Source organism: Heloderma suspectum, chromosome 5 (genome assembly GCF_057233095.1).
Source record: "Heloderma suspectum isolate Gila_16-S chromosome 5, 16-S_ref, whole genome shotgun sequence".
In the NCBI taxonomy this organism is placed as follows: domain Eukaryota; kingdom Metazoa; phylum Chordata; class Lepidosauria; order Squamata; family Helodermatidae; genus Heloderma; species Heloderma suspectum.
Window position 1 is genome coordinate 153,608,722 of NC_139462.1, and position 27,622 is coordinate 153,636,343.

The window sequence follows — 27,622 nt, forward strand, 5'->3', positions numbered from 1 at the left end:
AGGCATGTTGGGGGTGTAGCAGTGGGCAGGGAGAGTGAGGACACAGCCCTCCATCACCGTGGCTATGTGTACACCAAGAGCCAAAATGTCTTTAGACCAGCCTTGTTGGGGGGAGAGAAATGGGCTCCTACGTGGATTGCGGCATGTGTGTTTTGACCCAAAGATTTCATAAAATGTTACCATAAATGTTACCATAGATATGAAGCACTAAACCTAACGAGGTGGCGAAACTCCCAAATTGTTTTTCAGGTTTTTACTATGTAAATATTGACCACCACTCTGCAGTCTTGCAATTATATAGTGTCTTAATGATGTGTTTGGTTGATTTTATTTTAAGTTGCCTTAGAGGCCTGTTGTCAGGCAGAAAGGCAGAATATAAGTATTTTAAATCAATCAATAAATACATAGAGGCCTGAATCTGGCTGAGCAGATTGTGTATTGTTTTTCTGTGAGTTAAAAGAGCAACCAGATTGTTTTCTCACAGCTATACTAACATGCAGTTTATGGAATTCATCAGTTTGATTAGCTACAGTCACCAGTATTGAAAGCTTCTTAGATATGACCAACAGTTAGGGTACTCCCCCCCCCGCCCCACCATTGATCTGTTCTTGTTACCTCATCTGATTTCTGGCAATAAAAATCCCTAACTTGCTCATCGGTTAATGTCTTCTCGTCTTCGGCAAGGATGACAAAGCCTGCTGCTGTAATCTTCAGTGGTAGATTAGCCGTCAGGTTCAAGCACATTGAGAAGAAGAAAAAAGTGGGTTATTAGGTTATGTTTAAGGTGTCTACCAATTAAAGAATTTGTAATTAATCGTCTGTTACAAATGAATAAATCAATTAATCAATTGATTAAAGTGAAATCATTTTTAAAGAAACAAGGCAGTGTAATGACATTTTCAACATCATATGCCAATACTACCAATCATTTTGAGAATGAAAAGGCATCTTTGGTCACCTTTTTCATTCCGCTACAGCAGACCAGTGTGCACACAAAAATGCCTGATCTCCTAACCATGGTTAGAAGATAAGGGATGAACTCTCTGTTAATACGATTGTGCTGAGACTTTTGCTAGTCTACCCATCCAATTTTGCACAAACCTATTTGACAGATCCTCAAACATTACATAGTACTGGCTCACTGCAGCTCCATTTTTAGTGTTCCAAAACTCTGCCCAAGCAAGTGTACAGTTCTCTTCATTGCAGAGCAAATACTTTGTGAAAAATGAACAGACAGCATCAAGGTTTTGAGCTGGTTAGAAAGTTCACAGTTGTGACCGTTGTTATTACTGCCCAGTGATCCTGAGGATGGGACAGAAGGATCCAATGCTAGAGTTGGTAGTGGATTTATTACAGCGCTTGATGAAGTGGTATGTCAGAGTACTGGCACACAGTATTCTGTGGTGCCACAGAGCCCAGTTGTGTGGGTTTTATTGGGAGAGGCATCTGTATTATAAAAGAGCTGGCCAGTTCTACCTGGACAGAGCATTGTGCGAAGAAAAGAGCTTAAGTTTTGGATGTGCATTGTTGAAGAAAGGGATGAGATAAGCCTATTGATAGGCTATTGATAGGCTATTGATGAGGTACGAGATAAGCCTATTCTGGCATCCCAGCATGGTGCCAATGTACCAGACTCTGTAAGGCAGGGGTGTTGAACCTCTTTCAGCCCGAGGGCCAAAATCAATTTCAGAGAAGCTCTTGGGGGCCACATTCCAATGGTGGGTGGGGCAAAATGGAGTGGGGGTTAAAGGCAAAGGGGAGGGGGCCAAAATACCAAAAATACCACGATATTTTAGCTTACTGCCAGTAATTGTTAGCAGAGGCATTTCAACCTTTTAGAATGGGGGAAAGAACAGTGTGGAACAGGAAACCACCCAATGGTTGGGGAGAAGGAGTTGAGCCAGACAAAGAGGGCATGACCATCAGGGGAATCCTAGAGAGCCAGATTGGGACCCCAGGTGGGATGGTTGTGGCCCGCTGTCCTGAGGTTCTTCAGCCCCGCTCCAGGGGGTACTGGTATGTGGTACATGGATAAATAAAATATTATTGCATAGAAGATAGTTGGATTTCATGCAGCAAGCCTGCTCAGGTCTTATCAGTCACTAAGAAGGATGCCGCCCATGGGCCATGTCAGACAGCTCACCAAGCGCTCAATGACAGGGTTCACACGACCCCTGGAGCCTGCCATGGCTAAGCCATGGTGGGTTGTTGCATGTACCAGCTGCCCTTTTCAATATTCAAGCCATGGTGGGTGGTTGCTGCTTATCGTGTTGTGCGAACCTTGTGAGGATGACATTGGTGAGGATTAAACAACCCAAAAAACCACACAATAAACCACAGTGACCACCTGCCTCTACAGGTGTATGAGAATTCCACTGGGGGTGCGTGAAAACTCAACAGACTTTTCCAGTTCAACCCTGTGGATTTCGCTCTGTTTCCTTCTGCTGGCACTGATTTAATCTGTAGCGAGTCAAGTCAATACTCAGATTCCTTTAAAAAAAAAAAAGAATTCCAGCAATTTGTGCAACTTTTTTTTTTCTGGGAAGTGCAGAAGTGGAGGATGAAACTGACAAGTTCTTTGACAACTATGGAATATAGCTCTGCTGGGCTGAACAAAGTAGTGTGTGGAGCAGATGAAACTAACATGGATATTGATAATAATCATTATTATGTAGTACATTTCTATACTGCCCCATAGCCGAAGCTCTCTGGGCAGTTTACAGTAGTTAAAACATTGAAAGTACAATATGAAAAATTTAAGAGGGGACTATTTCTCTGTAGGGCTACATAGCGTACTGGTGGACTTGCTACTGTGCACACTTGTGCACGATTGCTCAAAAAAATATTTTGAAAAAAATTATGACACCATTTGCACAAATTTCAAGATTCTCCCGCAAATTAAAAATTGTGCAAATTACAGTCTGCACAAATGGCAGACCCCCCCCCCCCCATGCACAAAATATTTCTGGAATCGAAAAAATCTGGCACAGTCTGCCACCACTTACCGGAATGGAAATGCTGTGGAATCCTGTTGGGTTTGAACAGAATAGAACTCCCAGCATCCCACATCCCCACCTACTGCAGTTTGAATATTCAAAATGGCCACCAGCATGCACTGTAACCCACTATGGCTTAAATAAGGAGTGTGGCAATTGTGCAAACTGGCCCAGTGCGTCTCTTTGTGGCCTGCCTGAGGCTACCACAAACAATATATGGCTCATAGGCTGTGTTCAGCTTCAAGGGTCCCAAGTTCTGTAGATCCAGCTTAGCAAATTTCTACCATCCTAGTGTTTAAAACAAGAATGGTTGTTTTATTATTATTATTATTATTATTATTAAAAGTTTTCTTTACCGTTTGTTTAATTTCTTCAACTTTTTCTTCAGCAACTGCATCAGGTTTTATAATGACAACAGTGTATTTTTCCTCCTCTAAAAACAAGCATCCATATACATAACATTTACTTACCATATACAGGTGATCAAATATTCTTTTTCAAGAGATCCCTGCTTGTTACTCTAAAAAGCACAGACACATCTGCTACCTATGTCTGAGATCCAGTTTCATAAAGGCTATTATTTTCCCCAGCTCTCTGATACTAGAGGTTTTCAATGTCAAAATGAAAGGGAAATGATTACATATTTATGCAGTAAACTGATTTGCCTTAAGAGGCAAATACTTTTTGTCTAATAAGAGCAGGGAAATCTTTCCCATGTTTGGTTTTTCATTGCTGCAGGTGCCCACATTCTGCTGACTGAAGCAGAGCCCATATGCTCCCCCCCCCCAAGTGCCCCACTAGGGCCAACATTTAAGACAGCCTCCTTCAACCTGGGCCCTTCCAGATGTGTTGGAAGGCCCCAGTGTGGCCAATGGCCATGCTGGCTGGGAATTATGGGAGCTGCAGTCCAACACATCTGGGGGGCCCAAGTTGGAGAAGACTGACAAGAAGTCTTGCTGCACCATTCAGACACCAACTTGTGCTTTGGTTTATCTACCTCTACTTCATCGCACACCCTGAAGCAGGTTGCTTGCCTCCCCGTGCTGACTGGCAGGTCTGCACCGGCCCTGATGAGGCACAGGAAAGCTTTTCCTTGCAGTGAAGGGTGAGATCTAATGCATGCTGCTGACAGCAGTGCTGCCACAAAGGCAGCATCATAACTGGCACAGGACATTTTGATGCCTGAGGCAAAGGGTAATATCATGCCCACCCCCACCAAGTTCCACACAGAGAAGTTGAATCTGGCAATTGAATCTTACTTCAACACTGGCCACAACAGAGCATCGTTCAGTGCACCTGAGGGCCGCAGGCTAGCTTAGGGGAACAGGACAGACTGGGTGTGCACGACATGATAACTCATGGGGGGGGTAACTAGCCATGGTGGCTTGTTGTGTCGTCCGAACCCAGACCACTTCTAGCAGGGTGACTTATTTGGGGGCAACAAGCCACCCTGATGACCCATGGCTTGTTCTTGGGGTTGTTCAACCTACGATGGGTTGGCAGGTCTTCTAAACCCAGCAGAGCCAAGCCTTTGTGGGTTGCACCAATGAGGCACAGAGGCACTCGGCAAGACCAGCAAAAACCACTGCCACTCTTCCCAGTCTCGCCTGCCTCCTCCTCCACCTATGATGATCTCACCTGCTCCCTCCTCCAAACAGCACTTTGGAGGGGCTGTCACTTGTTCACCAACCCCCTTAAAAAAATGCAGCCCCAGAAATTTCCGCAAATAAGGCTGTAATAATTTTTAAATTATTTTTTCAGCCCCAGGAATTTGTGCAAATGGAGCTGTATTTTTTTTTTTTAAATCATTTCTTTGTCGGTCTTTCAGAGGTGTGCAAGTGCGCACTCATGGCTGTCCAATATATATAGCCTTGCCTTGTTAATGCCCTTCTATGTTTCAGCTGTCAAAGAGAAAGAACTGCAATAGGGAACATTCAAGGAAATTGACAAGAGGAGACTGCATATAGGCGGATCTGTGCACCATTGATAGTGACAGGTCAGAAAAGTAAGTGCACCAAAGAAGGGGTGGGAACAAGATCGGCCACTTAGCAAGCTTTAAGTGTTGAACTGACACTTGTCAGTGACTTGCCTCCATTCAACACTTCCCCAAGTCTCCAGCTATTCCAGAAAGGGAAGATCTAGGTTCTTTCCACTTTTTGCAGCTCCCTTTTGCAGTCATTGTGGCAGTAACTGCTCTGAATGGGAGCTGTGAAAAGGGGAGGCACCTAGATCACCTTTCTCTGGAGGAGCTGGAAACTTGGGGAAGTGTTGAATGGAAGTGTTGAATAATCACAAATAAAATAGAGCATGCTGCTGCTAGCGTGCACCGTGGGTTGTTCCAAAAATAACCCACTCTGCGTAGCAGGGTGAGTTGTTGTGTCATGCAAACCTGCCCACAGAGTGGCACACACAATTGTGTCCTCCAACCACTTTCCTCCCCCTCACACCACCCACCGCTCTGTACCATGCTCTGTTTTATTTGTTCTTATCTTCCTTTCTTTTCAAATCCCCCCTTTTCCCTTCCCACCCCCGTTCTTTTGTTTTCTTTCTTTTTCTTAAAACAAACTAACCATAATAGGCAAATTAGCAGAAGTGAAGTTGATAACTGTGAATGGTTTAATATGTAAGAGACAGAGCTTAACACCAGTCAATGTTAAGGGTGGGGAGAGGGAACCATGGGAAATGGAGGCTTGTTGCTATATGTCTTGTACCATCAACTGTATAAATGGGAAGAAGGGGAGATGTCTGTTATTGTTTAAAAAAACTTAAAAAATCCTTTCAATAAACAATAAATAACCCCTCAAAAAAAGAAAAAGAAAAAAGAAAATCATTTCCCACTCCCCACCTCCTAACTTCTGCTGCCTGAGGCAGCTGCCTCACTCTGCCTAATGGCAGGGCCAGCCATGAGGGGAAGAAAATACTCTTCACTGTTGGAGCCACTAGCATCTCTGCACTGCTGCAAGCAGTAGTGAAAACCTTTTCAAACTGTCTTTCCTGTTTATGCAAAGCATACCATTGTTTTGCTCTCTACCTCAATTAGTTGCATATAAGAATCTAACAATAACACTTGCCTTCAGCTTCTTCCTCTTCAAGTTCTTCATCTGATTCTTTCTCTTCTATAATCACAAGGTCTGGCAACTAACCCCCCCCCCCACACACACACAAACTTTTATTGACAAGTTATTATGTTATTATCTATTAGGAAGAAGTCTGCATGGTGACTATTGCTTGGTTTCAACATCAAAATCCAACTGTGTTCATTCAAATATACATTCTACAAAGGGGCAGTTGTGGAAGAGGTTTTTCAAATGTTTTCAAACAACATAGGAAAGAAACAATATCTCTAATACAGATTTTTCATATCTACATCAATTATGAGTTGCATCATGGGAAGCTGCTCACCACTGGCAAGATGCCATCAGGCTGTAGAAGAGATGGAGAGAAAGGAAGAAGGGCCATTCCATCAGCTCTGCTGAGACACCAGCAACTGTTGGCTCTTCTCCTTAAACTCTTTCTATTCCAACTAGTCCTTATAGAAACATTATATGGGGCAAAACAATACTAAATGAGACTGGGGGCAGGAGAGCAACAAGGCAGATTCACTGCCTTGTCAAGAGCACTGCTGGCTCACACTGGCTAGGTGAGAAGGAGGTGGGGTGTCTATTTTTCCCTGGTGAAGTGGGTCTTGTTGTTGTTGTTGTTGCAGTTTTCCTACTGTAGCTCCAAGGGTGACATAGCTGGTGGGCCCAGTCCAGGGCCATCTTGGGGCTTTCCATCAGTGGGAGAATCACCAGTGAGAACTGTCTATTCACCTTCGTGCAGTAGGGACCTCCATGGAGGTAGAGCCCCATGCACCCACCCCACTGTGATGGTGCTCCTAACCTCCTCCAGCCATCAGTATTGGGAGATTAGAATTGTTCTGCTTCTTTCACCCTCCACCCTTCCTCCCAATCCCTTTTCCTTTCATGCTGCGCCTTATAAACTATAAGGCTAGAGGCAGGGAGTGTCTCATTATTCAGTTTTCTAAGCCCCATGGGCAGCCTTTTTGGCTCAACAGCAAGTTAAATGGAGAACAGGTTGATGGCTTTTTAGCAAATAAGGTGGCATATAAGTGTTAATAATAAAATAATAAATAATAAATTAAAATGCTTCAAAACAAACAAACCTATAAGTAACTAACAGACCAGCTGCTATTTAAGTTCAGTTGAACTGAGGGCCAAAACAGATCTGATGAAAGAGCTGTGATTGGCTCTCCCAATGTTTTAAACTTCAGAACAACGGGGGGGGGGGGAAAGAAAATTGGATCAGGGTAACATTCTGGAGGGGAGGTTAACTCCCCCCTCCATGCTGTTTCCATAATCTAAATCCCATCCCCCAAAGCTGCTATGAGCCATGATGTGGAAAAACTCAGGTATTGTAACTGTCTTTTTTCACCCCAGTAAAAATCCCAAGAAATTTGGATGAAAGGGTTGATTTCCCCTCCCTCAGTGCTGCTGCTTTGATTCAGTTCCGGGCTCCCTATGGCTGATTTTAAGTTTATTTAAAACATATCACATCTATTGTGACCCTTATGCCTCCACAGAATGTGACTGAGGCTGTAATTCTGGGCAGTATCCAATGCTGTCAGCACCCTAGTGGAACCTATCACTAGCACAACAGGAAGCTAGAGGATCCTGGGGTGCTTGGAAACAGAATGGGGCAGGTCAGAATGGAGCTTTCTGAAGGGAGCTTTGTTGAGCTGTCCTTTTCTGGAAATGAATGTTTCTGCAGGTTTCTGGGATTACTGAGCAGTATTCAATGCTGCTCACGTGCTAGTGGAACCCATCTTCAGTGCAACAGGAAACTAGTGGATCCTGCAGAGATTGTAAAGGAGTAAAATGCTCATTTCCATAATGGAGCAGGTCAGTGGAGCTTTCAGAAGGGAGCTCTGCTGAGCTGTCCAGTTCTGGAAATGAGCGTTTCCATTCATTTCTGGGATTACTGCAAGAAGTGCTAGTTCCTGTTGAACAAGCAGTGGATCCCGCGAGCGCAACAAAAACACTGGGAGTGCAGTGGCAGTACTGGATACTGCCCACTATACCCACTTACTTGGGAGTAAGCCCTATTGAACTTTATGGGACTTGCTGCTGAGTAGATGTCATAAGACTGCACTCATAGGCACGCAAAGGGACTTTATTTAACTCCATGCCTAAGGCTGCAATTCTATGCATACAGACCTGGGAGTAAGCCCCATTGAACATGGAGGGACTTACTTTAGGGCAAAGGTCCCCAACTTTTTCGGTCGATGAGCACATTTGGAATTTTGAGAGACTGTCATAGGTGGGCAAACCCCCCAATGTCTGGTCCAGAGGTGGGGAGAGTCCACTGTGGGGAAATCCAGGCTGCTTGGGGCCCTGCAGATTTCCCTGGAGTCCTGGTGTGTCCACCATATTTCATGTGGTGGCTCTCTGGCTTTCTAAAAGGCAAGATAGGCTAATGGCAGCTGCCATTCGCCTATCATGGGAACATTACAGCTTTATGCCATTTGCAACTGTAAAGCACTTACTTCTATCTAAATTGTGTCCGTTTACAGCTGTAATTTAGGTAGAAGTGCTTTACAGCCACAAATGGTGTAAAATATACCAATTACAGCCGTAATGTTCCCACGATAGGCTAATGGCAGGTGCCATTAGCCTATCTTGCCTTTTAGAAAGCCAGAGAGCCGCCCTGTGTAAAATCCAAAGGATGCACAGGTAAGGGGGACTGGCCTACTGCGGATTCTGCAGGTTGGATTCTTGGGAATCTGGCCTTATTGGAGTCTGCAGCAGATTTCTCCAGCATCCCTAGTTACAGGCGATATCACAAAACAGCTCCCATGGCAGGGGCAGGGGGACTTGCCCATTCATAAAATGGCTGCCAGTCATAAAACACCCATTTCTCAGAAAGCAAACTGGTGAGACTAAAAGAAAAGTAACTTGCTCAAGAACCTAAGTACAAGGCAGAGGTGGAGTCTGAGCTCTAAAGAACAAAAACGAAAAACCACTCTTTTGAACTCAAGCAAATATGGTGCTGGAGGGCAGCACTTCACGTTGCAGCATGGCACTTAAACGATATTGTTTTTAAAACTTTACATAAAATAAAAACCAGGAGGTGAAGGGAGCCTGGCAGGCACCAGAAGTGCCCGCGGACATATTGGGTATGTCCAGGTACCATGCTGGAGACCCCGGCCTCAGAGGAAATATGTCTAGGATTGTGCATCTAACAGAGTTCAGTGGGATGTGAATGTATCTAATGTTATTAGAATTGTGCTACTTAAGGGCAACCTCGGCCTCCTATTCTTATGCCCAAATCAGGTTAGGAACTACATGCAAGCTAATTACCTTAGGTCACAATCCAGTTGGCCATTCTCCCTTAAGCCTCATGAACGAGGGTCTTCAAGTGAATTTCCCCTTGAGCTTCTTAAGCACTACATTTAATCTTCAAAGATCCCTGCCTGCATTAGCCCCACTCATTTGTAAGGTAGAAATGCCATGATCGTGGGTGGAGTGGTAGAATATCAATAAGTATGTAATGAAACCATATAATAAGGATAGGCAGCAATTTCAAGCAGATGAAACTAGGAATGCATACAAAGGAAGGAAAAACCCTATGAGCAATAAGGCACAATATGGCACATAAGAGAAAGCAAGCAGAGGCAGCTCTATATTTGGGGCGAATAGGGCGGCGACCCTCTGCCTCTCCCCCACCCACTTGTGGCAGAGAAATCCCCCCACAACTGTTCATTTGCTCCAATGAACGACATGTAGCTGCAGATTGTCACACATGACCTTCTGTTGTGCTGCCCTCCTCCGACAATCTCAGTTGACTATTGAGTATCTGCCCTGCCTTCTGCCCCACCAGCCCCAATGAGCACCAGCTGCCACTGAAAGCAAGCAAGCACATGTTTTACAAAAAAACAAACAAACACCTTATTCTAAGACGTGGCTGTGTTACCTCTGGTCTTGGTACTTCTCCTGCTGTGATTTTTCTCTCTTGTTCTATTATCTCTATAACTTTTCTACTTAGAAGAGGTCCATTTGCGCCTCTTACCAGATCTATCATCTTGCCATTCTGTAAACAAATATAGCCAAAATTAATCACTACACTCATGAAGATCTCATAGTTTTGTTTTATAGGTTGAATTGGCTCCTAACCTCATATCTTTTCCAGACTCAAATGTTTTGTTACATATGCTTCATTTGCGTCTAACAGCCTGCATTTCACAGGGACAAGAGAAAGTTTTCAGAAGATTTGACAATGAAAGCAGAATAATGATCTACAGCTAGGACCATCACCTGAGCAATACCTTGATTAGTCATATAGAGTTGGATCCAGACTAAGGCTGCAATCCTATATACATTGACTTGGGAGTAAGCCCCATTGAACTCAGTGGGGCTAACTTCTGAGTAAACATGTACAGAATTGCAATGAAAATTAACTGAACTTCTGTCCCATTGAAATTAATTCATTAATATGAATTAATGCCTGCCTTTCCACCACAAAATGATGCTCAAGGCAGCTTTTCACAATGTGAAAAGTTAGTTATGCCTTGTTCCATTGTTCCATTGATTTTAATGTGACCCAAGTCCAACTAACGTAGTCTGAATCCAATCAGGGCTGGCATCAAGGGTAGGCATGGTTGGGCACCCGCCAAGGATACACATCTCAGCAGGGTCCCACTGATAAGAACCCCTTTGAGTTGCTCTTCTTCTTCACCATTGTTCACTTGCCTCTCACTCTGGCCCAGACAATGGTGGTGGCAAGAAAGAACAGCACTAAATGCCACTGCCTACTTGCCCACCGGCTCTCTGCCTGTCAAGAAAACAAGTGGTAGAAATAATGAGAGAGAGGATGAGGAACACTAGCAGCTGCTGACAATGGTGGTGATAAGGTTGAGGGCTCCCATTGTGGATGTCTTGTCGAAGGGCTCTCAAAAATTTGGAGCTGGCACTGGATCTAATCCATACATTCAATTAATTAACATTTGAATTTGCCTGTGCAAACTAGAGTGGAGTCTGTGGGTGGGGAGAACATTGGGGATGGTAGAGAAGGGTCAAGTCTCTTTCACAGAGCGTAATGGCCGTGGAGCCAGCCCTCATGATCATTGCATTATGATATTGGTGCCTGACTTTGCATCATCATGTAGCACCAGCAGATGGCAGGCACTATGTTAGAAGAGGCATTCCCCCCTCTTCCACACACAGGAGAAAATGCTTTTTCTGCGTAAGCTTTGGCACCTGTTGGTGCTCTGTGAGGATACTTGCACACCTGTTCCTGATCCTTTGTTTTTTAAAAAAAGTATTTGTATAGTTCTTGCATTAATTGGAGGTGCTTTTTCAAACAACAAAATGATTTTCAGTGATAAGTATAATATAATCAAGTAATTGATTAAATTGTGCAGCCTTATAGCCACAGGTATAAAAGATCACAGAACAACGAACAAGTTGGATCCAGATTTAGTCATATTTAGAGTAGATCCAGTGAAATCGATGAGAATTAAGGTAGTCATGACTAACTTAAGTTCCATCCATTTCAATGAGTTACTCTTAAGTATGACGAAATCTGTATTCAAGCCACTGTGTGCGGGGGCGGGCTTGCCTGAAACCTTCTCTGTTTTGAACTTTCCTGCAGAAGCTAGCAGAAAAAACTCCCAGGATGACAGCCTAAATTTGTAGAAAATATAGTTTGCAGGAAATGACAGCAGGCCAGACAAGTCATTGGTTGTGGAAAATGAGATCAGGACATTAGAAAGAAGTTCACATGAGTAAGCACTGTCATATAGAATCTTGTGTAGATGCATGTTCTGGGGGATTCCAAATCCCTTGAAATTCTTGGCATGCAATTTACTTGCTTCGTGACCTTGCAGAAGACTGTGCAATTACATACTTATTTCTATGTACTGCACATGTATTACTAGATTGTTAGTGGTGCCAACTGTAGTCAAGAATTTTAAATATAAATCAAACTTCAGTGATATAGCTGTTTTCAATCTGAAAAATTAATTTAGAATTGGTTGGCAAAGAAACAAAACCAAAAAACAACCAGTGTGCACTTACCACACAGAAGACAAAAGCAGGTTCACATTTGTCTTTAAATGGGAGCAGAGACACAATGTTATCAGCTTCTGCCTTGAATGAAGGACATACAGATATTTCTGAATATTACAGATTCTGAAGGCTTGGATCTTTTGCATTACTGCTTGTAGATGAACTATTTGCCTTTTAAGAAGGATAAAGTTCATATATTATTCTTTCCTTCCTCTGCCCCTCCTTTATGAGTAAGCAATGGCTGTTAATATGTGGCAACAAAATGTCTCTACCAGCTGAGGTAGTTCTCCATATCAATAAAAGAATGATTATACATCAACATGTATTCTTCAGCATTTTACTGAAATTTCAATTAAAAAGTGAATAGCAAAAAATGCATTTCTGTAAAATATTTGGCAAGAGGAGGTTTGATATTTAGATCCTTACCACAGCAAAATGCAGAAGATCATCATCACCATATTCGTTTTTTAATTTTCTGAATAAGTTCACCACGGCTTTGCAAGGTCCACACCAGGCCTGATAAACATCTACTACTGAAAAACATACACACAAACAAAACCTCTAAAGGAAATGCATTTTTTTTAGATGCGTTAAAAAATTTTCTACTTTTATGGGGGAGGAAATACCCTTAAAATATGGGCATATATCTGTGTCAAAATCACACTTGCATCAGCTTCCAGGGAAAAGTTCACAAATGATAGGGGAGGAGCTGCATGGTCACCTGGTGTTAACCCAGTCCACTGGAACACCTTACTAGCCAATCCAGTGGCTCAGTACGTTTGGCTCTGGCCATGGCATCCTGCTCCACAGGCACGGTGGGCACCACATAGCTGGGCTAATCACAACTAAGTGTCATGGTTCCAGGTGTCTTGCCTCCACTGGAGGAATCATCATCAGAGGAACATCTGAACCTTCGGAGCCAGTTGTCTCCAGGGAACAGGTGACCTTGGAGGACCATGGCACTACCCAAGATAGTCCTGGAGCCTGAGGGGTGATGCCTTCAGATCTGCCTCTTTGAGAGGCAGAGAACACAGCTTCTGAGGCAGAGAGAAATGCTGAGCCACCACCTGGCCCCTGAGAATGCCAGTGCCTTAACATTTGGGCTAGGAGGGTGGCCAGATGAAGGAGTGCCTACTTGCTAAGGAAGGTGCCCCATCAGTAAAGGACTCCCTGAGAGTAGAGCCCTCCTCACAAGGAGTACTTCATACAAAGCCCCTAATGTGATGCAGTTGAGTCCTGGGTGGGGCTCTGGAAGCTCCAGCATATAGGGTTCAAGCTGGAATGTACTAGTTGCTGGAAACAATGCCTTAGCACCATCGCTAGTGCTTTGAATCTTTGTTTCCCTGACCTTGCTCTGTGACTGAATCTCTGTGCTACTGACTATTGGACTCCTGCTTGACTCTACTTCTTGGAACTCTCCCTCCTGCCTGGTAATACTGTGCTTCACCATTGTCTCTTTATTGACTACTCCTTCCCTGAACTGCCCTCTTGCTGGAGTGACGCCTCTCTGCCTGACCTTGTCATTAGACTTTTCTTCTTAATTTGCCCTAATGCCCAGTCTGATCCAACCATGGCATGACACCAAACCACTGCTACTGGTAGCAGCCATTTCAAGAGACAGCAGGGAGGATGGGGCCACAGAACAAAGCTTCTGGGTCTATCAGAATAAAGTACTTTCAGGAGGAGGCAGCTGGAGGGATGGGAGAGGAGGCTCGAAACAGAGCAGAGGCATCTACCTACTCACCTCACAGAAACAGTGCATGGGGCCCTGACCAGGCCAGTTTTGCCAGGACGCCCTCCATGGTGGAGCCTTTTCCCACCAGACCACCTTCCTTGGACTTTAAGCACTGCATCAGAAGGTTCTGAGGACTCCTCCTGTAGAGCTGGCACAGGACTGACCCAAGCTTTTCCTTCCCCCTTAATACTATGTTCCCCTGAGGCACATGCTGTTAATGTCTGCCTCAATATCTTATGTTTCCCCAGCATCCATTTATACTTACCTACCTGCAAGTAGAGGCTTGACTCTGTATGGTCAAGCAGTGTTCCCCTTCACCCCAGGCCCTGTAAGGCTGTGACTAACAGTCAAGAATCCAGAGTACTTCCCTTCACCTTTCCTCCCCCATGGATGGACAGGTATAGCTCCTGGTACAGTCCCCATAATAATTAATACTAACGAGCAGACCTATTCCAGGAGCCACCATATGCCATAACAGCAACCCCACCACTGATGAAGGCAGTTACTGCCTGGTTGCTCCTTATTGTTCTAAGAACTGGTGTATTTCTTGGCAGTCGGAAGCCTTTCTTGTTTCACTCTGCCCCACATATGGTGATGCATGGTTAGCATTTGGTTGGGTTCGAACCAAGAGCCCTGCTGAAGTTCAGATGCTTCCTGGGCTTGAGGGCCCAGCTAGATGTGATGTTAAATGTGTCTTTGCATTAACAGGCACATTTTTCAAAAACACAAATAGCAGCTGTTGGGAGTGCTAATAATTATTGGGATCACAGCGGTGGGGAGGGGGTGTTTAACCCTTTCCTCCCCTGCTGTGGTCCTGACAAAAGCCACTCCTTTAAAGCTGCTCCTTATACTGGAAAGAAATCACCTCCATTGGTACCAATGGGGCCAGAACCACAGGAATTAGTGATCCAGCCTTGAGTTGGGGTGCTTACATGAAATAAGTTCTGAACAGTAAAAATCACATCACGAATTTTGGTGTGTCAGATTGTGTGTGTGAGAGGACCTGCCATCCAATAAAGTTATATGGTGTGCACACTTGTAAGTGCACTGTGCTGGGTATGCAAAATAAAAAACTGACATGCATGTGCAACATTCACTTCACTATATATAAGAAGAAAATTAGGAGGGTGGGAGGAGGTACCTGTTAGACCTTTATTCAGCAACATCTCTTCCCATTGTGTTTCATTGAGTATTATTGTCTAAAGTAAAGCATATGTAGAATTTGTTAGCTCTAAAATCTAGGTTTTCCAACTAACAGTTGAATAATAAAGTGTAAAGGCAAGATTTCTACCTGTAGCTGAACTTCTTTCTTCTTGCTTGCCATCTTATTCCCTATGATTGTGCAAATGTAACAAATATCCAGTTGAAATTGAGACAGATACTGTTCTTAATTCAATACTGATTGCTGTTCACTTAGTTGATAAACATTTGTGGCTATATTCATTGGCAACAGATACTGTAAACAAACCCAGTAAATGGGATAATTTATAAGTTTCATGGCCATTTTTGCAGCTTTTTCAGTCAGTCAAAATGGAGCCCGTGGTATTCCTGCCTGGGGTTCCACCTTTCCCCAGCTTCTGAGGAGGAAGCTTTGGGACAGCTTTGGGACAGCTGTACCCACTGTCCCACAAGCTTCAGCCCCTTTACCCTTTCCAGGTTCCAGAGAAACTCAATATGCTCAGTTGGCTCTCTCAACCCACTAGAGGAGAAATAACCAGGAAATAGGTATAATAAAAACAGCGTAAAATCAAAGAATATGTGGGAATTTGGATTTTTAAAAAACAAACAAATAAAAATGTATTTAACACAATAAGAGTTATATGTTATTATTATTCATTAATACTTGGTCCTAACTTCCCTACCTACTCTACCCCATCTAAAATCCTATACACAAACCCCACTACCTAGGCGTTGCTTCTTCAATCCCTAAACCCTCTCTGACTAACCATCAGCTCATTCCTTTTATAACCTCAGAATCCTCTCTCTCTCACACACACAGGCCCCTCCCATCTTTCACTCACTCTCTGACACATTATTATCCCTAACTTACCTGGATCACATTTAACAATGAAAATACATACATTAATCTAACATGCATATGTTACAGAGCCTTTTATCCCTTAGCAGTGATTTTCAGCTTATTTGTATTAATCACTGTTTTATCTACATATGTTTACTTTTTTCACTCATCTGTCTACCCTTGTATTCATGGTGTGTGTGTGTGTGTGTGTGTGTGTGTGAGACATAGGCTGGAGACCAAGTAATTTTTCAGAGCATTGAAGTTACTACTGAATTTGGGATTTGAATTTTGAATTAAAAAAACTGTGTGTGTGTGTAACAGGAATGAGCAACTTCTAGGAGTCCTGGGGACCAATATGTCCCTCTGGAACATATGGGGGGCTGCACTGCTCTGTGCCACCAAAATTGCCACTGAAATTTGGCATTGCAGCAGCAAAAAAAGTTGTGAATTCCTTTAAAATAAGGTGTGCAAGGAGCATGCACCATGTTTGGAAGCAAAATCATGTCCTCTGCACACCTTGTTTTAAACAGAAATTGCTGTCTTTTTGCTTCCATCACAGCACCTGAGAGTGGTGCAAAAATAGCCGGGGGGGGGGGGACCCATATGGCCTGCAAGCCACATGTTGCCCACCCCTGGTGTACAACAAATGGAATGGTGTGTCTACTATAAATCTTCTATTCCATTAATATACAGTACTTCCTGTCTGCAGCCCTTGTTTGTGCATACGGTGGGGAAGAAGGTTCCTGTGAAAGAAAAATGGTGTCACATTGAACTAATGCAAAAGGGGCTGCATGGAACTGAGAAATTCAGATAAGGCACTCAAATGCTAACAGGCAAAACCCTGATTGTTATCTTACTGCCTCTAACATACGATAGGTACTTATCATCACTGCAGTCTACAGAAACTGACCAGCGATGCTGAGCTCCCCAAACAGTAGGCGCCACAGTTCTAAGTATATTTACTTGAAAACATCTACTGTGAGAAATCATTTTATGTTAGGCAGCATGATGAGAATGAATGGAAGAAGACTCTGGCTGCAGAATGGGAGCAACAGCGCTGATTTGCTATAATAGGAGAACAATTCCACAAATTACTGGTTTAGAAATCCTGAAAGTCATGTCACAAACTGTCAGTTTGAAAGATTTGGTTCAAACAACTAATAGAGATTGATCCCATTATTAATCTCACATTGTTTTCTCAGGCACATTTTCTTAATAGAATACATGTGACTTCCCGCTTCCATAGCCAGCTGGCATAACTTTAGATTTGATACAAATAGAATAATGGCCTGGGACATCCCTTTGTTGGGCAAATGCAGGTGATATGTTCCCATGGGACCTAAAGAGTTAAGCAATTGCTTCTTGATACACAACCATTTGGGGGAATGTTATGAATGGAAAAAGCCACCAGGCAAAATGGATGCCTTTGAGGTTGGTCATACAGTACAGCAACCCAGAGTATGAGCTGAGTATGAGCGATTCCATTGGCGCTAATTTACACTTGTGCTGATTCACATTAGCGCAATGTGAAATTGTGCAAAGTGCAGATCTGCGTAAATCCCCATCAAAAGTAAAAGATATCGGGTCCGCTAATCTGTGCGACTCGGGAAAAGCTGGTCCACTGCAGAATCCACAGGCCAGATTCATAGAAATCCAAACTCATTTGAATCTGTTGCAGATTTCTCCAACATCCCTAGTTCTCATGATTCCTCCACATTCAGTTTTAAAATATCTGCATAGGGCTACAGAGCGCTCTGTTTTTGGTCTGTCTCCCTAGAGATCTGATGTAGAAGCAGTGGACTTTGGCTGCCTCTTGGAGTGTTTAAGCTGTGTGACACCACCTATCCTCAACTCATATATTTATAAAAAAATTATTATAAAATGTCAATAAGACTGCAGTGACCCCTTTCAAAGGAAACCAAACTTAGGTAGGTGCTGTGCCCCTGAAACTTCTCACTGCACAAAGAATTGAGGTGAGCATAACAATATTACCAGTTCTGGGAGACACTGAAAGCTGTCCTTGATACAATAACATTAGTACACAATACACATCTATAGTGGTGCTGACTGGCTACAATTTGGCAGTTCTGAGGGGTTTAGAAGTTTTCATGAGACCTCAGTGTGTCTTTTGACTGAAGAGAGCAGGATATAAATGCTTTGAAAAAATAAATGGTTTAAGTATCCTGCCATGGGTTGGGTCTGGACAGTGATGGTGATGGGAATGTCCCAGATGAGTTTCTTCACAGTAGATATGTGTTTCAGAGATAAAGCACCCCAGCTCCATTCTGCTCCCTAATAGTAATTGCAGCAAAATATAGTGTGGCTTAGGAGTGAGATAGGACCTTACTAAACATCCCTGTCTTTCTATGTACCTCTGGAGTGCTTTCCTGAGAGTAGACTATTGATGGCTGGAGCAAACTCTCCTTCAACATTACTATTGCAGTTGTGTATTTCTCCTCAGGACTGAGATGGATCCCCACAACAGCAAGATCGCCTGTGGCAAAACAAATAGCAGCTTCCCTCACCCTCCACAGACATACCATGGTGACTGCTGTATTAATGCAAATTCCCACTCCCATACACACAGTACACATATATTATGGCACAAGATACCCCACGAAAAAGTCCTTGTCCTTATACACACTGTGTTAATTAATCCAGGAGAACTACGTCCGTAGGTGAAGTGAAACTTGGGGAAGGAGGGAGATCGAGGGAGAAGTGGGCAGGCCCTTACTGCTGTTGCTATGGTCACCAAAGAACATCCATGTAGAAGCCAACGGTAAAGAATGGGTGGGGGAGGATATGCTTCCAATTGGGCCTGAAGCCGGTTAAATGGTGGACATACAGAACCTTTGATGGGTCCACTAACGTGAGAAGTGATTGACACTGAAATTAAGGTTCCTGCCGAGCCACACAGCTGTGAGGTGATTGGTGATCAGGGAAGGATCCCTTGCAAAATCCAGTGGCTGAAAAAACCATAAAATTCCTTTTAAAATGCCATCTATGCTAGTCACCATCACCATCAGAACATCCTGTGGCACTGAATTCTACAGATTAATTGCATGAAGTACCTCCTTCTTTGTCCTATACCTAATGCCAGTCAATTACATTGTGTAACTCCTAGTTTTAGAACTGAGAGAAATCTATTTTGGTTTTTTGTACCCTAGCCTTAAAAGAAACTTCCCAAGGTGGCTTAATAATAATAAAACAATATGTACAACAATACAACCAAAATAATAAAATACTTAAAAAACCCAGTAACATTTACCTACACCACTACATGGTCTGAAGGAAAATGACTTGCTGAAGCTAAACAGGTCTGGGTCTGGTCAGTACTTGGAGGGGACCACCTGGGAATCACATGTAGCCACCTTGAGTTCCACAATAGAAGAAAGGTGGGATACAAATGTAATAAATAAATAAACTATGGACCTCTATCATGTCCCCAATTTAGTCATATTTTCTCTAAATTCGAAGTATTTTCTAAGTATGGGGGGAGGTGTTGCTCTCAGAGGCTGATGGATGCAAATGCATTCTGGAGAACCCTTGGGGTATTTACACTTTGGTGGCTGGCACTTCTGTTGAAGCCCTGGTCAGCGGGGATGATTTGGGAAGTTGATGCAATTGCTCCTAAGCGCTTGCTTCCACTTTATGGTGCCTTGTTGGGTGCATGACAGCCCTACCCTCCTGTTTTTGCAATCCAAAGCAGGCAGCAAAAACAGGATGTTCATGTAGTCCTGCCCTGATGTGCTGCCATATTTTGGCTAGTAATCTGCATTCAGCTTGACAGGACACAAGATAAATAAGCCTGATTTATATCACAGCATTATGATTCTGGTTTATTTTTATCCACATGGGAGCAAGAAGGGAGAGCGCCAAGTTCTACTGCTTCTACTCATGTTCTCTTTAAAGGCTGGAACAGAGGAATAAACCACCACCACGGCTGACTTTCCTTCACATAAGTTGTGGTAATAGCTATGAATTTTTGAGAAGTTGTCACTTCCCTTGGTACTTGGTCTTGGTTAAACTTAAGGTTCTTTCTCCATTGCTTCCTTCCTTCCTGAGCTGTCTAAACAACTTACAGAGCCACATGGTTTCCAAATGCCTTCCCATCCCAGACAGTGAATCTGTTTTGTTTTCTTCCCCGTCTTCCTTTTTTCTTAGTGGCCTTTGATTTTCAAGTTTTATGGAATGAACTTTATTGCAGGGATGCTTTGCCTATAAAACTGCACCCGGCATAACTGAAGAAAAAATGTTGTTGCCTTGGCGACTCTGTGGTGACCTTAAGAAAGAACACAACTGCTGTATGAATAATAGCCTGGAGAGTAATCTAAATCAAATGATCTGCAGGGCTAAACTTAATGACTTTTCTGTTAGGAGAAATGGCATGACTCTGTGATTCAAGGATAGAAGGATCACCTTTTCTTCTGAGCCATCAAGTTTAGCTGTATTCCCAGTGTGTTATGGAATTATTAGAGATGTCACTATTTCTGCATCATAGGGAAGATGGTTCAAGCCTTTTCTTCCAGCAATAAAACTGTCTACAAAATAATGGGTTAAGTTTTCATGGGGAAGCCTTTTTTAAAAAGGCCCTTCCTAAGAATATGCTGCCTGTAGTGCAATATTTCCAGTATGGTATAACCTGGGCAGTTTCTCCACAACAACAGAAGAAGAAGTGCATGGAGGATTACTGGGATTTTTTTCATGCGATTGGCTTTGGTGCACTTTGGGCCATGCAGGGCTCTACAAGTGAGTGCACCACTCCAGTATAAGTAGCTTCACAGAACATACTTCCCGTGGGGTGGGGTGGGGTGGGGTGGGGTTGGAGTGAATATTTGACTGGCAGGGGCTGCTCAAGCAATAAGAGAGGCTTACCCCCCCCATCCAGGCTCTCCCCCTTTCTCCTTTAATAAAATCACTCTCCTTCTCTCCCCTCCCCTCATTACTTACTCCCTTAAAGCAACAATCATTACAAGAACAGAGTGTTCTCTTTGCCTTGAACCTGCTGAAGCTCAAACAATCTCCTTCTCTCTCTGCCCCCTGCATTACTTCCTTCCTTAAAACAACAAAGAACACAGCGTTCCCCATGCTGTGTTGCGATAAATCAAAGCTTCAAAGCTTTGACATCAAAGTTCCTAAATGCGTTTTTTGATTCAAGGGAATCTCAGTAACTTCAGGGGTGCACGCTTTGGAAACAAGCCTCATTGACCACAATGGGAGTTACTTCTGAGTAGGCACACTTCTATTTGTGCTGGGAAAGGCAGGAATGGGAAACAAAGGGATGAGAAACCAGCCCCCTTTCTAACCTGATGCTGCGCAGGATTGGATGATTGAAGGTGGAAGTAGTTGCTTCCGAATGGCAATAAACCAAACGGAGAAGCGCAGCATCGAGATCACACTTTAGAGCCTGTATGGAATTAGTGCTTTAAAATGTGTTATTTCAAGGAGGGCAGGGGGGAATCTCTGTAAATTCTGATGTGTGCATTCAGGGGACAAGCCTCATTGAGCACAATGGGAGTTATTTCTGAGTAGCCACTAACTGGTTTGTGCTGGGAAATGCAGGGATGGGAAACACAGGGACAGAAAACACCCCTTGACTGGGGTCACAGTGGAAGGCACACCCCTGGGCGGGGCTAGCATACCCAAGGTAAATGCGGGGGTTGAAGCACACAGCAACTATACTGTGAAGAACCTGACTTAAGGAAAAGAATCAAACTTTAAGCAGTCTCAGGAAATCTGGTTTTTCTGTGATAAGCTCCGGGATGGCCGCTGGATGGCTACAACGTCATGTATCCCTAATGACCTCCAAACACAGCCAGCTCAGAGTAAATCTCTTCTGGAGACACCCCCCTGGGTACTGGAGGCAGATATGTCCAAGCATATGTTTCAGGTGAAAGTGCAAGTGACAAGTTGTTCCTTGTTATCAGAAGCAGCTGAATTTTAGAGAAGTGGAATGGGGAAAGCCTAATTTTGTAAAGCAGGGCCATTCCTTGAAAGGAGAACTCCAAAAGAGCTTCTGTTGTTGTTGTTTATGATTGGGGAAGTGTGGGTTAATGGGCCCATTCATTGCTTGTGTTTCAGTTTATGTGGGCAAACATGAGTGATACTGGGGCAACGGTCTCTTTTTGATAAGGGACTATGCTGAAGGTCAGATGGGAACCTTCTGGGCATGGGGTTGGATTGAGCCTCCATCCCCCCATTACTTATCTCAACCACAGGGTAGCATGCATCACATTCTCATTGGACTGGCAATTATAATCTGTCCTCATTCTGACATATGTTCTCACCCTGGAGACCTACCTGAGCTTTAAATGTTGCTGGCTGGAACAGCTAAGAGTCAGACATTATTACTATTAACTACAGCTAATAGTTAACTATTGAGGAATTGTTGGCCGTAGCCATTGTTGTACCTTGAGGGACTGGGTATTTGTTCATTATGCTCAGAAAGGTTATGTGGTTAGAAATAATATGGGTTTCTTTCCATCAGGGGTGGAGAACCTGTGGCTCTCCAGATGTTGTTGCACTCCCATCAACTCTAGCCAGAATAGCCAATGGTCAGGGATGCTGGGATTATTTGGATCTGTTCCAATCTGATTTGGGATGGAAACAGCTTTGGTTGCCATGACAGAAAGATGGTAGGGGGACTGCAACCTTCCTAGCTCTTCTAGGCCTCTTGGTGGCTTTCAGTATCAATGACCATGGAAACTTTATGAGGTGCCTGGCTGTGTTGGGCTTGAGAGGCACAATATTGTGGTGGTTCTGGTCTTTCCTGGAGGGGCAGTCTCAGAATAAAGTGCTGGAACCTTTCCTGGGATCTTTGGTATACAAGATGCCCCAGGGTTCTATCTTGTCTCCTATGCTTTTGAACATCTACATGAAACTGCTGGGGATAAATTATCCAGAGGTTTAGCAATATGCTGATGATCTGCAGCTCTGCCTCAGTTTTCCACCTGCAAATCCAGGGAGGCTGTGGAATATTTGAATAGAGATGGATGAAGGTGAACAAGCTGAAGCTTAATCCATACAAATGGAGGTGCTGTGGGTACGGAAATTGGCTGATCCAGGTAGAGAGATGCAACTAGGTCTGGATGAGGTTGCACTCCCCCTAAAGAACCAAGTCTGCAGTTTGCGGGGTTCTTTTGTGCTCAGTGCTGTCTGTAGAAGTGCAGGTAGCAGCAGCCAGAAGTAGCTTTTACCACCATAGGCTGGTATGCCAGCTGCAATCCTAGCCAGAGAAAGTGGATCTAATATCAGTCATGCATACACTAGTTACATCCAGACTAGGCTACTGTAATGTCCTCTACGTGGGGCTGCCTTTGAAGCTGGTCTGGAATGTGGCTGCTCAAGTGCTCATTGGGGCCAAATGGTCAAAACCTATTACACTGATTCTGTACCAGTTGCACTGGTTTCTGGTGTGCTTCTGGGACCAATTAAAAATGCTGGTTTTGGCCTTTAAAGCCCTGAGTGGGTTGGGGCTAGATTATCTGAAGGACCATCTGCACTGATATGAACCTGCTTGTGTTTCAAGATAAGCATTAGAGGCCTTACTTATTAGCCCACCTTTAAGATCAGCTAGATTGGCAGGCAGTAGTGATAAGGTCTTCTCAGTAGTGGCTTCTACCTTAAGGAACACCCTCCTAATTAATGTACAGCCCCCCCCCCGCCTTGCACTTTTTAATAAAATGGCTTTGAAATGTTTCAGCTGTTTCAAATGGCTTTTAATTGATGTGTTTTATTGGTCAGGCTCCTTTTTTATGGATACATTAGTGCTGTAGCTCTGTGAATGTTTTATATGCTATCTATTTTAATGCATTGGTTGTTGTATTATTATTATTTTTTTATACAAATTTTAACAGTTGTTTTATGTTACTGTATCGCTGTATTTTTATTTTTATATTACTACTAGCGCAGATCCCATGTTGTCATGGGGGCTAGTATTCTCAGAATGATTGGATAAAACTATGTTTGCCCTTTTTCCTTGCGACTGGAACAACTTTACACTTTTACAGTAAATGTACTACAAATAAACCGGCAAAGGTGAAAACAAAAAGAGGATGTTCTTTTAAAAAAGATTGTTTACCATTTCTTGAAGTTTGATGTCGAAAACATGTGATGTAAGATTTTTCTCTCTCTTCTCCCTCTGGTGTCCTTTCAGCTCTTTCTCCTCAGCTTTTCCTCCTCCTCCTCTAACTATCACCAGCTGAATTCTGTTCAGCTCCTTTCCCAACATTCTCTGCCTGTCCTTTCATTGACCCAGCACTCTAAGAGCTCACAGGAGTAAGCATTATTACATGTGCATACACACTGTGTCACATGTTATATTACATGCACAGTTTGAGGCATATGCATTAACCTCCCCTTTGCCTCATCCCTCTCCCTTCTAGAGCTGCCCAAAGCTCAAGCTTTGAACTTTTTCAATGTTTCAAATTTTTCTGCACATCTACACTGCTCAAGCTTCAGTTTAAAACAATAATGAGTGAAATTGGTCTGGTAGATATCTAGTAATAAGTTTTACACTACTATTTTATTACATAAGATTTTGTTCACTGCCTTGGGTAGACTTGGTCCAGAAAGGCAGCTTCTAAATATTTATAATAAGTAATTAAAGAAGTTGTAGTCCAAAAATATCAGGAGTGCCACAGGTGCTCTACATGCTATGTTAAGTTCAGGAAAGATTATAAAATTGGAGGGACAATTTCACTGAATAGCTGCAGAAGGAAGGAGAAATTCTACAACAGTTTCTCAGAGACATTTTTCTCAAGGGTTGTAGCACAAGGGTTATCACATAGCTTCTCTCTTTTTCCTAAGGGTTTTTGAGTGGTTTTGTACTGCCACTACAAGTGGCAACAGCAGCAACTGTGGTGGCAGCCTGACCTCCATTTTGCATCCTCGACAATGCCCCATACCTAACATTGCTCTGGGGTGCATTGTAGTGGGGAAATGGAAGGAAGCTACCCCTGCCCCCCTTAAATTAAGAAAATTTGCAGAAAAGTCTGCAGTGGTCTTTCATTTCTAGGAGGGCAAGAAAAGAATTTTTTTTAAAAAAAAGTCTGAGAAAAATGTCTTCTGATACATTTTTGGCTCAGACTCCATTCTTCAGGGTTCCGCGCCTTCCCCAGGGTCTTCTAAATGTTAAATATATGAGGTGTGATTGGGGATATATCTTGTCTCTAATACAGGTGCTGATAATACTGCTACTTCCCTGAAAGCACTGTAGCAAGTGTGAGGGGGGAAGATGTTGCATCCAGCTCCAGGGAACAGGTGGAGCAAGTGCTGTGCCAGAAACTGTCTTCCAATTTTCTGAAGGTTTTCTTCCCCCTGGAAAAAGGCTTCCACTTTTATGTCTCATTCTCATAATTTCTGTAATTTCTTTTGGTTCTGTTTTTGAGCTTACCTAATCATTGTGAGATGAGGTGGCTGAGGATACTGTGTGTCCATGTTTTCTTTCTATTATGCATCTTCCCATTGCTTTTCAAGGCTGCCTGTGCCAGGGCTGGCCCAAGGTATTTTGCCACCTGAGGCAAAGGACAAGATGGCTGTTCCTTCTATTCCATGTACAAAAGCCAACTGGACTGGCAGTTGAATTATTCTTGGACACTGGCAATAGGACAACATTCTCCACCACGCCTAAAGGCAGAAGACTATCTTAGGGGACACAGGACAGGCTGTGTGGCCCCAGCAATCTCCCAAAGCCTTGCTGTCCTTTCCCAGCATCTGCTGCCTGAGGCAACTGCCTCACTCTGCCTAATGGTAGGACTGGCCCTGGCCTGCGCTTCCTGATCTGAAAACGCCCTGTGGGAGGAATTACCTCATGATGTTGTCACTTACGCTTTTACTGAAGTGCGGGAAGCTGAGGAGGCTACAGGCTGCCAGAGAGATGATTGTACAATGAAAGACAGGACACTTGTGCATGAGGCTTGGCCACCTCATAAGTAAGGGGTTAGATCCAGGATCTGCCATCCACAAGAGGAAGAGACCATTTGCGATAGGAAGGGTTCCTCATGTAGAAGCTCCCTCTGCCTGATTTTTGGGGATCCCTCCTCCCCCAGCTTTCCGCCATCAGCAGGGTCTCATGACTCTCTGTGTAGCATTTTTAGGAGTCTGGAGGGGTTGCTGTGGGAAGGAGGGAGCAGGGAAGTCCACTTCCATCAGCACAGTTGATCCAGCATAAATCTAGATCCAATGCAATGTAAGCACAATGCCCCCAAACCCAACCCATGAGAACTTCTCCAAAATATTTTTCTCCTTTGAATTTCTTTCAAAAACAGTTTCTTTTCTATCAAAGCAAATGAGAGTGATAGAAAAAAAAATATGTGGAAGAAATTTTCAATACAGCTCTAGGCAGAATACCTCCATGTATTTATTTATTTATTTATTATTAAATTTATTAATCACCCATCTGGCTGGTCACCCAGCCACTCTGGGCGATGTACAGCATACAATAAAACAGTTTAAAACAATAACATTCTACAATAAAAACATTTTCTAAAATACCCTAACCCACCCCAAATGCCTGCCTGAACAACCATGTTTTTAATGCACAGCGGAAGCTCATTAAAGAGGAGGCATAGCGAAGTTCACTAGGGAGGGTGTTCCACAGAGTGGAGGCCACCACAGAAAAGGCCCTCTCCCTCGTCCCCACCCGTCTAGCTGTCCTGGCTGATGGGACAGAGAGAAGGCCATCCAAGGCTGATCTTGTTAAGCAGCCTGTCTGGTGCTGCTGGAGGCGCTCCTTAAGATAGGCTGAGCTGGAACCATATAGGGTTTTAAAGGTCAAAACCAACACCTTGAATTTGGCCCGGAAAACAACTGGTAACCAGTGCAACTCCTTCAGCACTGGAGTGATGTGATCTCGCTGGCGGCTGCCTTTAATCAGGCGAGCCGCCGCGTTCTGTACCAGCTACAGCTTCCGAACCGTCTTCAAGGGTAACCCCACGGAGAGCGCATTACAGTAGTCTAAACGAGAGGAGACCAGGGCATGTACTACCGATGGGAGCAGATGGTCGGGAAGGAAGGGGCGCAGCCGCCGTATCAGATGGAATTGATACAGCACTGTCCGGCTCACAGCTGACACCTGAGCCTCCATGGACAGCTGGGAGCCCAAAATGACCCCCAGGCTGCAGACCTGGTCTTTCAAGGGTAGCCATACCCCATTCAACACCAGGTCAACATCCCCCAGCCTCCTCTTGTCTCCTGCCAAAAGTACCTCGGTCTTGTCAGGGTTCAGCTTCAGCTTATTCCTCCCCATCCATCCACTCACCGTCTCCAGACATTTGGACAGGGATTCTACGGCCAACCTTGGTGAAGATTTGAATGAGAGGTAGAGCTGCGTGTCATACGCATATTGATGACACTGCACCCCAAATCTCCTGATGATAGCCCCCAGCGGCTTCACATAGATATTAAATAGCATCGGGGAGAGGATGGAACCCTGTGGCACCCCACAAGTGAGTGGCCACGGGTCCGAAACCTCCTGTCCCAGTGCTACCCTCTGGTACCTGCCGGAGAGGAAGGACCGGAACCACTGCAGTATGGTGTCTCCAATGCCCAACCCCTCCAGGCGGTCCAGGAGGATACCATGGTCAATAGTATCAAAAGCCACTGAGAGGTCGAGGAGAACAAGGAAGGAGCATTCACCCCTATCCAGAGCCCTCCTCATATCATCCACCAAGGCGACCAAGGCCGTTTCTGTCCCATGCCCAAGCCTGAAGCCCGACTGAAATGGGCTTCATCTCTGACCTTCTGTCAGTCTGGAAGTGCTTTCACAGAATGTAGGTTCCAAGTCATGTCTTTAACATTTCTTCAA

At 43.9% G+C, this 27,622-nt stretch overlaps 1 protein-coding gene across 2 annotated transcripts in view; it reads right to left on the bottom strand.

The window, feature by feature from the left end:
* NME8 (NME/NM23 family member 8) overlaps positions 1-27,622 on the bottom strand; it is a 55,621-nt gene that overhangs the window by 23,680 nt on the left and 4,319 nt on the right. Inside the window, exons 2-7 of one of the 2 annotated variants that reach the window (XM_084857855.1) lie at positions 15,088-15,128; positions 14,938-14,995; positions 12,488-12,594; positions 12,071-12,142; positions 9,969-10,085; positions 616-708 (exon numbers count right to left, since the gene is read on the bottom strand). In XM_084857855.1, coding sequence (XP_084713981.1) covers positions 616-708; positions 9,969-10,085; positions 12,071-12,142; positions 12,488-12,594; positions 14,938-14,995; positions 15,088-15,120 — 480 coding nt within the window. In that variant the 5' untranslated portion in view covers positions 15,121-15,128. Of the gene's footprint in view, positions 1-615; positions 709-3,352; positions 9,907-9,968; positions 10,086-12,070; positions 12,143-12,487; positions 12,595-14,937; positions 14,996-15,087; positions 15,129-27,622 lie in introns of those variants that run through there. The other variant, XM_084857856.1, reaches the window with a different exon arrangement.